The 13,274-nt window shown below is 35.9% G+C and overlaps 1 protein-coding gene and 1 long non-coding RNA gene across 2 annotated transcripts; one reads left to right on the plus strand and one right to left on the minus strand.

Annotated features, from left to right (window-relative positions):
* Nucleotides 1–471: 471 nt before the first annotated feature.
* LOC110941187 (60S ribosomal protein L4) lies at nucleotides 472–3,210 on the minus strand. Its single transcript, XM_022182800.2, has 2 exons — nucleotides 2,049–3,210; nucleotides 472–788 (listed from the first exon to the last, which is right to left on the minus strand). Exons 1-2 carry the CDS (start codon nucleotides 3,147–3,149, stop codon nucleotides 675–677), a joined length of 1,215 nt encoding a protein of 404 aa, XP_022038492.1. The 5' UTR covers nucleotides 3,150–3,210; the 3' UTR covers nucleotides 472–674.
* A 3,827-nt stretch (nucleotides 3,211–7,037) lies between these two features.
* On the plus strand, nucleotides 7,038–10,481 carry LOC110939111. The gene is made up of 4 exons (XR_002591978.2): nucleotides 7,038–7,237; nucleotides 8,980–9,076; nucleotides 9,338–9,464; nucleotides 10,316–10,481. It is a non-coding gene; the product is annotated as an uncharacterized LOC110939111 (long non-coding RNA).
* The last annotated feature ends 2,793 nt before the right edge of the window (nucleotides 10,482–13,274 follow it).

Consider the following 13,274-nt stretch of genomic DNA (forward strand, 5'->3'; position numbering starts at 1 on the left):
CGGACCTCGGCAACCTACTTTGTAGGGAGCACTCGGAGCCTAGGCGAGACTTTTACAACCATGCCTCCACCACACCGGCACACCGCCCCATGTCATGGTGTGGAGGTGGCAAACTGGCAACCATTTCAGAGTTCAGACATGACACTAGAATAATCAAGTTAAAAGTAATATTCAATTCGATTTGTTTAACTTTTTGTAACTAAACCATCATTGTCTTCAAGTCGATGACACCATCATGTTAAGTAAACAAATTTATAGTTTTTACAAGGTCTTCCCAATGAAATCGCAAACATTCAACTTACACATCTCTAACTTATCAGATAAATGCAGTATACATCTTTAACGTCTTTAAAATGAATGATACTTTCAAGTCATGTTCAAGTTCACATACTTGAAAAATGTTTGGTTTACCTAATGTTTTTAAAGAAATAAATTATTGGAATTAAATAAACTGAAACTTGTAAAAAACAATTGAAGTCCATGAACCAAAAGATTGATAATTGGTAAAATAGATTCAAATCCAATAACAGAAGCCGAATCACAACAAAACTTGTTGCCAAACTAAACCCACAACAAAAATCCAAATTAACAAAAGATAAAGTGTTTATACTATCTCAAACCTAACAAACAGATGCAGCAGCGACTTCAAAGCATACGAGAGTGGAGTAGAAGAATTATTGTGAAACACCAAGCCACTTGGTGAAAACATCAAACTCAGCATAATCACTGTCAGAGATCATTGTCTTGTACCATGACTTGCTAGCTGCCTTAATTTTAGCAGACTCCTCCTGTTTCACAAAAATTACAGTCATTCAAACTTAACACATGTTCAAATTGCTCTAATTCAGCAAGTAAAAGACCATTCATCTAGTAAGCGTGAAAACTGTGTGTAAACACTTGCACATAGTGCCAAGCAGAAACATAAAACACAGGTTATCAGTTATACAATTCTCTACTTGAAATGTAAAGCAATAAATATCAAATACAGGTTGTCAGTTATGTGAATACATATCCGCATTATGTATAATATATAGAGCAATAAATATTAAATACATGTTATCATTTATACAATTATCTACTTAAAATTAGCCTCATTCAGTAAGTCCATCAAACTTCAGACAAAATCAAACACTATGATAGAGATATACTAAAACTTGTTAAAAATCTATCAACAGTCTGTGTTATGTCATATTCCCTACTTTGTACATAAAAATCAAATGCATTGCTTTCCTGGGAAAAAAAACTTTGATCCTAGAATGAAATCACGAGTTATTTGTAAGCGCACCAAAATGTTATGTAAGTGAAGAAAATACAAATAAATTATATAACAAAGCGTTACAGCTTTCGCAGGCTAGAATAGATTAAATTCTCAAGATGATGTAGCACCATCCCTGTTGGCGATGTATAATCCCACTTGGTTAAACTTAGTCTCATTAGCACACCTATCTTTGCATGGTGCAACAAATAAATTATCTATAAACCAATACTATTAACTAAATTGAACAACATATGGATTGACATTACAAATTATTACAAAACCAAGATATCACAGCAAAATTAGCTTGCAATCTATCCAACAAAAATCTTCTGTTAAAACGCTCTTAATATCATATAAGTTCATCAATGCATCAAAAAAGAATGCATAACCGTAATTGTGCCCAAACAATACAAATAAACTAACCTTCCGTTCAAACACAAAAAATGAGAAAATACTTGACCGTTACATAACATAAATTCTATAACACCCACATTTCAATTATACTTGTCAAAAACATCTAAAAAGCTAGTACTTTGAATCAGTCAAAAAAAAGTCTATAGTAAGTTTAGGAGTAAAACTCATGAAACATACTACTATACTAGCACACATTTATCCTTAAAGTCTTAACTAACAGAATAATAAAGAACATAATACGAAACAAAACCAAACACAAAATGGGAGTTACTACTTACCAGACAATCAAGCAACAAAACAATTAAGGCCCAACACATATATAATTAAACATTAAACAAAAACAATAAAAAACGAATCGAAATTGAATGAAATATACCTTAGAAATGGGCTGCCTCTTGCTGTCAAGCTTCTCCTTCTTAGCCTTCTTCCTCTGTTCCTCAGCAAGCACAGCCATCCTCTTAGCAGTCTTGGCATACGGATTCAACCTCAGCATAGTATTCAAATTCTTCAAAGGATTCTTCTTCATTGCCGCCCTCTTCACCTCCTTCTTAATCGGCTTCACAACCGACTGCACCTCATCCGAATTAATAATCCTCGCCAAATCGGCATTCTCCATCTTCGCCCTGGGCAACACATACCCCTTCTTCTTCTCACTCACCTTATCAACCGACCCGTAAATCGAATCCAACTTCTCAAAAGCCGATTTCGTCCAAATCACAAACCTACCTAAATGTCCACCAGGAGCCAATTTCAACAAATTCAACCTCTCCACATTAGCAATCTCCACACCAGGTATGTTCCTAAACGCTTTCACTAACTTAGCACCCTCAGTTCCGTACACAATCAACGGTCCTTTTCGGTTAATATACCTTCTGTTCCTCATCTTCCCCTTTCCAGGCCTAATCCCAACCGAATCCTTCGCCTTTTCAGCATCCGAATACGCACCGATCTGTTTCAAAACCTTAATTGCAGCATTCGTTTTCTCCACACCTTCAGCTGAATCACTAACCACTAGTGGTAACTCCGGCACCGTCTCAATCCGGTGGCCACGGGCCATCACAAGCGACGGAACAGCAGACGCAGCGATCGCCGAAACGACGGCGTATCGTTTCTGGTTAACGTTAATCTTTCTATGCCAGCGGCGCCAGATCCTCGTGGGAGCGAACATACGGCCACCGCGACACATGTTTCCGAAGGCTCCTTGGCCGGCACGGTGAGTTCCGCCGCCGGGGACACGGGGGATACGGGATACGGCACGGCCAGTGCCCCAGGACTCGGCGGAGGTCTGGTGGCCGGCTTTGCGGGAGACGGCGTAGGGTTGGCGGGAGTTTTTGGATATGTTGGAGTGGACGAAGTTGACGATGTCTGGACGGATGGAGGATTTCATGACGGAGGGGAGGGGGAGGGTGGTGGTGGCGTCGGTGGCCATGTCGGATTCGAGTGGCTGGACGGTGACGAGAGGGCGGGCGGCGGCCATTTTTGGGTGCAGAGAGAATGTGGGAGGGGGGTTAGGGTTTCGGCAAAGAGGGTTAGGGTTTTGAGTGGAAGTGATATAGGTGGGGAAATGGGTGTTTGTGTTAAATGGGCCTTGGTTTTTATTTTGTCCATTGGGCCCTTATAACCTTTTTTTGAGTTCTAACGTCTAAGACAACAATATTAATTTTGTGGTATGATATCATTTTAGAATTCGTTAGAATATTTCTTTTTATTTATTTTTTTTAATAAGGATGGAGATACAATAGAAATTTTATTTGGCTAGTAAGGCTAGAAAGTGATCTTGACCATTCATTTAGTTAATCAAGGGCTAAGATTAAATGAATGAAATTGAAGCAAAAAAAAATAGGCGTGTGGGTTTGTTAAGGGCATTCTAGTCAATCCAGCACAATAGTTTCTCTCTCCTCCAATCCCCCCCCCCATTTTTTAAACGTTAATAACTTTTTCATACGATATTATTTTTTTATAAAAATTGCACCAAAAAAACGAGCGTTTTTTATCTTTAAAACGAGTATACTATTGCTTTATTTTCGAATTTTTTTTTGAAAACCCAGTTGCGTAAAACGCAATGAAAAAAAAACGTAAAAAAATGACTTTTTCTAAAACGCAACGCACAAAAAACACAAAGAAATGTCTTATTTTTAAAACGCAATGACCAGCAAACACAAATAAATGTCTTATTTCTAAAACGCAATAGCCTAAAAACACAAAAGAAAGTGTACTTTCTAAAACACAATGGACTGAATATGTTTTACCTAAAACGCAATGCACCCAAAACACTTAAAAATGTCTTATTTCTAAAACGCAATGGCCAGAAAACACTTAAAAATGTCTTATTTCTAAAACGCAATGGCCAGACAACACTTAAAAATGTCTTATTTCTAAAACACAATGCCTATAAAACACATAAAAATGTCTTATTTCTAAAACTCAATGGCCTAAAAACACAAAAGAACCTGTTCTCTCTAAAACGCAATGAACTGAATACACATAAATATGTGTTTACCTAAAACGCAATGAGTAAAAACACTTCAAAAATGTTTTATTTCTAAAATGCAATGACCAGAAACTGTTGTTCACAGAACCAGAAACTGTCTAGAAAGTGAAGAAATGGTTGAAGATGGTGGGTTTTGAAAATGGTGGGTTTTGAAGTTACTGGGTTTAAAAAGGAAGAAGAAAGGGTTAGATTGACTATAATACCCTTTTTCTTTATTTTAAATGTTGCCACATGTCCTAATCCTATTGCATCCTACACTTCCTAGCCAAAATAAACTACCTATTTGATCTTTTCCCTTTTTAATAATTATTTTTCTAGCACCAATAATGTTTTACAACAATTTTTATGCTTGTATAAACAAGGCACTTCGTTCGTTGTAAACACACCGTGAAATTAGGGATGAGCAAAATGGACCCGGTACCGGTACCGAACCGGTACAGGTACCGAATTTACCGAACCGGGTACATGTTCGGTAACGATTCGGTACCGACTTTTGACATTTTCGGTACCGGTTCGGTACCGGTATTTACCGGTTTATACCCTTAAATACCGGTACCGTACCGGTACCGAACCGGTACCGATACCGAACTGTACCGTACCGGGTATATTTGGTACCGATACCTGTACCCACTTTTGAGAAATTTCGGTACCGGTACTTTCGGTTCCGGTACCGGACGGTACCGAGCTCATCCCTACATGAAATAGTAAGTATTGCAATCTTTTGCTTTTATAACTTGCTAAATTTCTCTCATCCACTCCCTTTAGTTCAACTTTCACAAATTATATTCCTTCTCTTGTCCTTCACTTTCACAAATTATATTCCTTCTCTTGTGCTTCACTGGTGGTAGAAAGCGATATGAGGTAGGGGTGTGTAAAAAATCGAAGTAACCGAACCATAACCGAATTAACCGATAAAACCAAACCGAAAAAACCGAACCAAACAAAAAACCGGTGGGTCGGTTAATGGTTTTTTTGAAAACCGAAAGTTGCGGGTCGTTATGGTTATTATTTTTTCCATATCCACCATAACCAAACCGAACTTACATGTAATAAATCTTTGTAGGATTTAGGACTTTTCACCATATTTCTAATATTTGATGTTTTTGACTGAATATTTTAAGTACTTATCGGTTTTTCATATCATTTTCTGGTTTTGGTTGAATGTTTATTTGAATTTATGAAATGTATCATATCACTTTATTTGAATATTCGATAATATTGGTATTAATATTATAGATTATATGTATTTTTTAATACTATGTAATATACTAATATATACAAATATGCAATAACAATTTATTCCATGTTAAAAAAAAAGCTATTTTTATAAGCTAAATATACGGTTAACCACCCATAACCGACCTGCTATAACCATCAATACCGAATACCCATAACCACCATAACCGGTAGGTTATGGTTATGGTTATCCAATAACCGACATCGGGGTTATGGTTATAGTTTTGGTCAAAACCGACCCAAACCGACCCATGCATGCCCCTAATATGAGGTATGTAGTGGTTCCAATGTCTAACGACGATACAAGAGGTGAAAGGGGGACATCGTCTAATGTTATCTAGATGAAAAAACAACTGATAAAAGCTAAAAAGAGAAAGAAGAGAATGAAACGTCGTAGCAAACGAAATGAAACGAACTATGCTTCACTCAGTTCTATGCAAAACTATGAACAATTACATAAAACTGAACAACCAAAACAACACACAAAATCATAGTGTAAAACAATATAGGGAACATTTCTCAAGTAGAGCATTCACATCACACCCTCAATATTACCGTATTCTCAAGAATTTAAAGAAACCATCCAAAGTACTATTCCATCCCATCCTTTAATCTATAATAGAGAATAGAGAATAGAGAATACTTCAGAGAAACAAAAGCAAAACTCTATATCAGAAGCTCAAATACAAGTCTCTGTACTTTATTGTGAGGGCATAAGAAAAAGAAAAAAATAATGTTTGTAAGTAAGATAAAGATAGTGATGAAGAATGAGATGTGTGAGGTTTTAAAAACTAAACAAAGTTTATATAAAATTATGGTGTTAGTTAAGTTATATAGACAGAGTAAGATAAAGATAGTGATGAAGAATGAGATGTGTGAGGTTTTAAAAAGTAAACAAAGTTTATAGAAAATTATGGGTTTTAGTTAAGTTATATAGACAAAGTAAGATAAAGATAGTGATGAAGAATGGGAGTATGGGACATGTGAGGTTTTAAAAAGTAAACAAATTTTATAGAAAATTATGTTTTTTAGTTAAGTACTTAATTTATAGAATTAATTGCCCGGACACTCTATGTGATTTGCCATTTTTTCACATTTATTCCCTACCTTTTCAAAATAACATATATGTTCCCAGTGGTTTAAGCGTTTTTTACTTGGATGATCCCCTAAGTGGATCGTCATTAGTTTGTTCAGTTAAGTACATATATAATGTCATTTTTGACCTTAATGATAAAAAATAAAAGGAAGTGGGCTCACTTAATTTCTAACGTAAAGAGAAAAAAAAATAAGTCTCATCTAATAAAACAAAGAGTTAAATGCCTGGATAGTCCTTGTAGTTTTGCCATTTTTTCATCTTTAGTCCCTAACTTTCTAAAATTACAGCTATAGTCCCCAACTTTTCAATTTTTGTTCCCGTGTAGTCCCTGTGCCTAACATCAGTTACTTTTCTCAGTTAAGAGGGTGTTAAATGACAAAAATATCATTTCCTTAAAAAGGGCAAACCACAGGGACTATCTGGACATTTAATAAATAAAAAAAATAAAAATTTAATTAATAAATCAAATTTCAAGTGGGCCCCACAACCTACACCACCCTCACCCTACCCCTATCATCTTCTTCTTGTTTAATTCCTCAATCGACTTCTGATCCACTGTAATTTCTTCTGTACTTTCAGGGTCATTCAAGTTACCGACACTTTAGCTTCAAAATTTGATGAATTTGAGTCTGACTTCAACAGGATTTTTGAAAGTCTTATATTGCCATGAATGACATCATCACTATGCAAATAGTCAAGTCCACGAGCAGCACCATGACAGATCTGGAGGCGCTGTATCGCGGTAAGATGTGTACTCATCTTATCTGATAAATTCCCACCCAAGACATACTCGTAAACAAGTATTATTTCTTTGTTGTTTTCATCACAACACCGGATTAACGCCACAAGATTAGGGTGCTGCCGGAACCTATATATAGTCAAAATCGCTGCCAGCAGCTTATGTTTGATGTTTTGAAGGTTTGTGATGTTTAACCGTTTCAACGCCACTTGCTGGTGTCTGTATTCTCCTTCAAACATGGTACCGTAACCACGAAATTCTATTTTTTGACCAAATTTGATCTCCTCTAATGGAATTCGAAGGCACTCAAATTCATCTTCATTAACCTCACTGAAGCTGAAGCTCCCTCTGTCTTAGAATCTTCGGGGTGTTTGAGATTCCATTTAATTATGACTAATAACTTCTAAAAAGTCATAAGTGAGACGTAAGAATTTCTTACTTCTCAATTTCCTTCTTTAAGTCATTTTAAGCCATAAAAGTCCTTCTCAGAGACAGAGAGCGTTTGTGATTCCTTTTAGCCATAAAAGTCTTTCTCACAGGGTGTTTGGGATTCCTTTTAACTTCTAAGAAGTCAATAAGTTGAAATTTGGTGCAAAATAAAGAACCACAAACACCCACTTCGACTCTTACACTTCATGTATTCAGTAAAAACGATAACATGGATTAGAAGTCGATTGAGAAATTAAATAAGAAGAAGATGATAGGGGTAGGGTGAGGGTGGGGTAGGTTGTGGGGCCCACTTAAATTTGACTTATTAATTAGATTTTTATTTTTTTATTTATTAAATACCTGGATAGTCCCTGTGGTTTGCTCTTTTTAAGGAAAGGGTATTTTTGTCATTTCACACCCTCTAAACAGAGAAAACTAACTGATGTTAGGCACAGGGACTATCCGGGAACGAAAATTGAAAAGTTGGGGACTATAGCTGTAATTTTAGAAAGTTAGGGACTAAAGGTGAAAAAAGGGCAAACCACAGGGACTATCCGGGCATTTAACTCTAAAGCAATATTAAATGTCCCCGCCTCATCAGTCATCACCTTCACTTCAACTTCCCTAAGTCTGTTCACCCCTTTGGCGAAGTGAAACGCGTGTATTCTGATCAAACGGCATCAATGCCAAATAAGTGATACTCCGATCAAACGATGGTGGAGGCAACCATTCCATTAACCGACCCGCAGGTGGGTCCGTCGGAAGATAGGGAGAAATCGATTCGGTCCGTGTTGTCTTAAAACGAAGAAGTGTCACCCACTGCCGATAAATCGTCACTTTTAGAACCGATGGCATGTGCATATGATTTACAAATCTGTTCCAGATCTGTTCTTAGATCAACAGATCTTTAACTAACTTTATTATTTTGTTTTGGCATTATTTACAATGCTCCCCAAGTGAGAATTGATGTATGGTTGTCACGGTGACTTTTTTTAGGTTGAATAGAATGCAAAACCACAGCTTCCATGGCTGTTTAATGTATGGTTGTTCCATGGCTACTTGATGGCTGGCTCACATGGTGGTGGCGATGGCTTCTTCACAAAGAAGAGAGACATGAAGCGAGTGATTTTTTGACATCGTAAACCACTGTCAATGTTATGGTGTAGGTTTTACTAATTATGGATCATGTATCCTGAGATGTTCCCTGGATCACTTATTCTTAGCGGATGGTGCAGGGAGCCTGAGGATCAAGGGTCCTTATTATTACTTATGATTTCTAACAATTGTTCTCTATGTTTTCTAATATTTGTATGCAGGTTATGAACGACGTGGACTAAGACTTAACTGGAATCTCGGGCATAATTCGTTCAAAATGTTGCACATGCTGAATTCCACTAACGTTCATGGAGCTTGGTAGGGGTGTTCAAAATCATCCGAATCCGAATCCGGATCCGAATTATCCGTATATCCGAATCCGAATTATCCGAAAATTCGGATATCCGAAAATCGGATAATCCGAATTTTCGGATTCGGATTCGGATAGTGATTTCAGAAAATTTCGGATATTTCGGATATCCGATATCCGATACATTTTTTAAATATATTTTTATAATATATATAAATACCATTTAAAAGTTGAAACCTAACCCTAATCCATTCTCCACTCCACTCCAGCCGCTCTCACACACCCCACGCCCCCATTCAAAAATCGAACTGCGCAATTGTTAAACATCGAGATCTGAAGAATCAAGATTCAAGATACGAATATTAAAGATCGAGATCTGAAAGTCGAAGACCCAAGGTTTGTTTCCATATATTGATTATCAAATCTGATTCCATACATCGATTCGTTGTTCATCAGTTTATAATCTCAACTTTTCTTTCATGGGTTTTTAGTTTGACGTTTCTTAGATTCTTGTTTTATGTTTCGTGATTGTTTATATGGTTTTAGGGTTGAAAATATGATATCTCAACTTTCATGGGTTTTTAGTTTATCGTACATAAACTGATTGTTTATAACAGTTTATAATCTGATTTGTTCATCGGTTTATAATATACGAACATCGATTCGTTGTTCATCAGTTTATAATCTGATTTGCGGAAGCTGTTTATATATGATTTGTTTGTATAATAAACATCGAACTTGTACTTTGTTTCTTATGGGTTTGTTAACAGTAGATTTGTTAAATTAGTTTAATACTTTTATTAGTTTATTTTGATTTGTTCCAACAGTGAATTTGCTCCATAGATCTATTCACAGATTCGTTGTATTTTGATTTTTGGACATGAACATATTTGTCTCAGTTGAACTTTGAACAGATTTGTTGCTTATGGTTTTGTTTTGTATTTGTTACATGTTCTATATATTTATAAGCTATACCATTTACATTATACCATTGATGTGATTTGGAAAGTTAACTGTTGGTTTTAGGCCACATAAAAACCTCACTGTTGGTTCCATAATTCCATTGGTAAAAAACATTGGAAAGTTAACATTTGGAAAGTTAACTGTTGGAAAGTTAATTGTTGATTCTATATATTTTTTAAGCTATACCATCTTTTATTGATTTCTATTTATATTACTTTAAATCTTTAATACATTTGAAGCAAAAAAACATTTGTTGACCCGTTTCGCATTATATTCTTGCGCAGGTTTCATATGGTGCCTTGGAAGTTCGAAGGATGGATTGGAATCGGATGAGTGGATTTGGAAGATTATGTGTTTATTTCGACTTTTAAAACAATGTTATGTGTTATTTTCGACATGTTATGTGTTATTTTAGAACTTTGAATTGTGTTGGTTTGTTTCTTTTGAACATCAGATCTGTTTATTATGATGGAAAAGACAAAGTTCATATTTTTATTTGAATTTTTTTTTGTTTTAGAATTTCGGATATCCGTTTCATTATCCGAATCCGTATCCGAAATTTCGGATACGGATTCGGATAGTGAAATCTACTATCCGAAATGTTCGGATATCCGACTTTCGGATATCCGAAACTTCGGATATCCGGTTTTGAACACCCCTAGAGCTTGGACGTGGTCTTCCAAGAATTTCAGAGTTAGTTGCTAGCTTATTTCAAAAGGGGTTGATCAAGTGTTAGTTAATAAGTTTTTGACGAACACACACACACATTCGCATACACTACAAACCACAGCTCTCATACACTTAACATTCGATTGTACCACACTTGATTAACATCCAAAGTTGTAATTTTTATTGTTCAATATAGTTGATAGTGATAGTTTTCACTATCCGAGGTTTTTATGTCGGCGATCTACTAGTGATCAAGGACTTTTCCTCGTACAAATCATTGTGTTCATCATTTCATTCATCAAGCGTTCATTTTACCATTGTTCATCACAGATTCGTTGTATTTTGATTTTTGGACATGAACATATTTGTCTCAGTTGAACTTTGAACAGATTTGTTGCTTATGGTTTTGTTTTGTATTTGTTACAGGTTCTATATATTTATAAGCTATACCATTTACATTATACCATTGATGTGATTTGGAAAGTTAACTGTTGGTTTTAGGCCACATAAAAACCTCACTGTTGGTTCCATAATTCCATTGGTAAAAAACATTGGAAAGTTAACATTTGGAAAGTTAACTGTTGGAAAGTTAATTGTTGATTCTATATATTTTTTAAGCTATACCATCTTTTATTGATTTCTATTTATATTACTTTAAATCTTTAATACATTTGAAGCAAAAAAACATTTGTTGACCCGTTTCGCATTATATTCTTGCGCAGGTTTCATATGGTGCCTTGGAAGTTCGAAGGATGGATTGGAATCGGATGAGTGGATTTGGAAGATTATGTGTTTATTTCGACTTTTAAAACAATGTTATGTGTTATTTTCGACATGTTATGTGTTATTTTAGAACTTTGAATTGTGTTGGTTTGTTTCTTTTGAACATCAGATCTGTTTATTATGATGGAAAAGACAAAGTTCATATTTTTATTTGAATTTTTTTTTTTGTTTTAGAATTTCGGATATCCGTTTCATTATCCGAATCCGTATCCGAAATTTCGGATACGGATTCGGATAGTGAAATCTACTATCCGAAATGTTCGGATATCCGACTTTCGGATATCCGAAACTTCGGATATCCGGTTTTGAACACCCCTAGAGCTTGGACGTGGTCTTCCAAGAATTTCAGAGTTAGTTGCTAGCTTATTTCAAAAGGGGTTGATCAAGTGTTAGTTAATAAGTTTTTGACGAACACACACACACACATTCGCATACACTACAAACCACGGTTCTCATACACTTAGCATTCGATTGTACCACACTTGATTAACATCCAAAGTTGTAATTTTTATTGTTCAATATAGTTGATAGTGATAGTTTTCACTATCCGAGGTTTTTATGTCGGCGATCTACTAGTGATCAAGGACTTTTCCTCGTACAAATCATTGTGTTCATCATTTCATTCATCAAGCGTTCATTTTACCATTGTTCATCACCTAAGCACTCTACCTCACTTTACAAATTTGGTTACATTATCCTTAATTAGATTTTTTTACCAAAACAGTCAACATCCACCATTATGCTACATAAATACTCATCATCCCACTTTGGTTTCTACCACACAGAACATGATTTAACAACATGCCATAGATCCACTCAAACTTGAAACTCTAATCTTCGTTTCCGATCCACCTACAATTCATTGATATTTATTACAAAGGTAAAACGGACATAATCAGTGCAATTCAAAAGGTGGAATGGTCGAAAGTGGGCTATAAGTAATTAGTGGTGGTGATATTGTGTTAGTGGGTGGTGTTGCTGGTTGGTGGTCGGCCATCGGAGGTGATACGGGTGGTGGAGAACATGCGAGAGAAGAATAAGGTGAAGAAGAAGGGTGTGTGAGCCCCACTTATATTTCTTAAATATTAATTATATTCTTAAAATACAAAGGGGTAGTTTTGTCATTTCACATACTATTAACTGAACAAGCTAACAACTATCCAGTCTTGAGCCTATCCGAGTAACAAACGATCAAACCATGAGGAACATACATGTTACTTTGAAAATGCAGGGACTAAATGTGAAAAATGGCAAACCATAGAGACCATCAAGGCCGATTAACTCTAATTTATATAGACAAGAGAATAGGGATGAGCATTTGGTACTGGGTACCGGTCCCATATCAGTACGATACCGAATTTCTCGTACCGATTTTTCCGGTACCGATACCGGTACCCACTTTTTGGTATTTTCGATATCGGTACTTTCGGTATCGGTACCGGTAAAATACCGAAATTTACCTTCAAATACTGGTCCCGTACCGATACCGATACCGGTACCGCACCGTACCGTACCGAATATTTTGGTACCGGTACCGATACCCAGTTTTGGTGAATTTCGGTATCGGTATTTTCGGTACCGGTATTTTTGGTACCGGTACCACGCTCATCCCTACAAGAGAATGAGATAAATCCTGAATCTTTGGGCATGTTTGGCTAAGCTTTTTGAAACAACTTATTGACTTATTGGCTTTTTGGAAAAGTCAGTATGGAGTGACTTATTGACTTATTGGCTTTTTCCCCTCACATACACCCTCATTACCAAACATCATTTTAGAGCTTATAACTTTTC

Source organism: Helianthus annuus, chromosome 9, assembly GCF_002127325.2.
Source record: "Helianthus annuus cultivar XRQ/B chromosome 9, HanXRQr2.0-SUNRISE, whole genome shotgun sequence".
NCBI classification, from domain to species: Eukaryota; Viridiplantae; Streptophyta; class Magnoliopsida; order Asterales; family Asteraceae; genus Helianthus; species Helianthus annuus.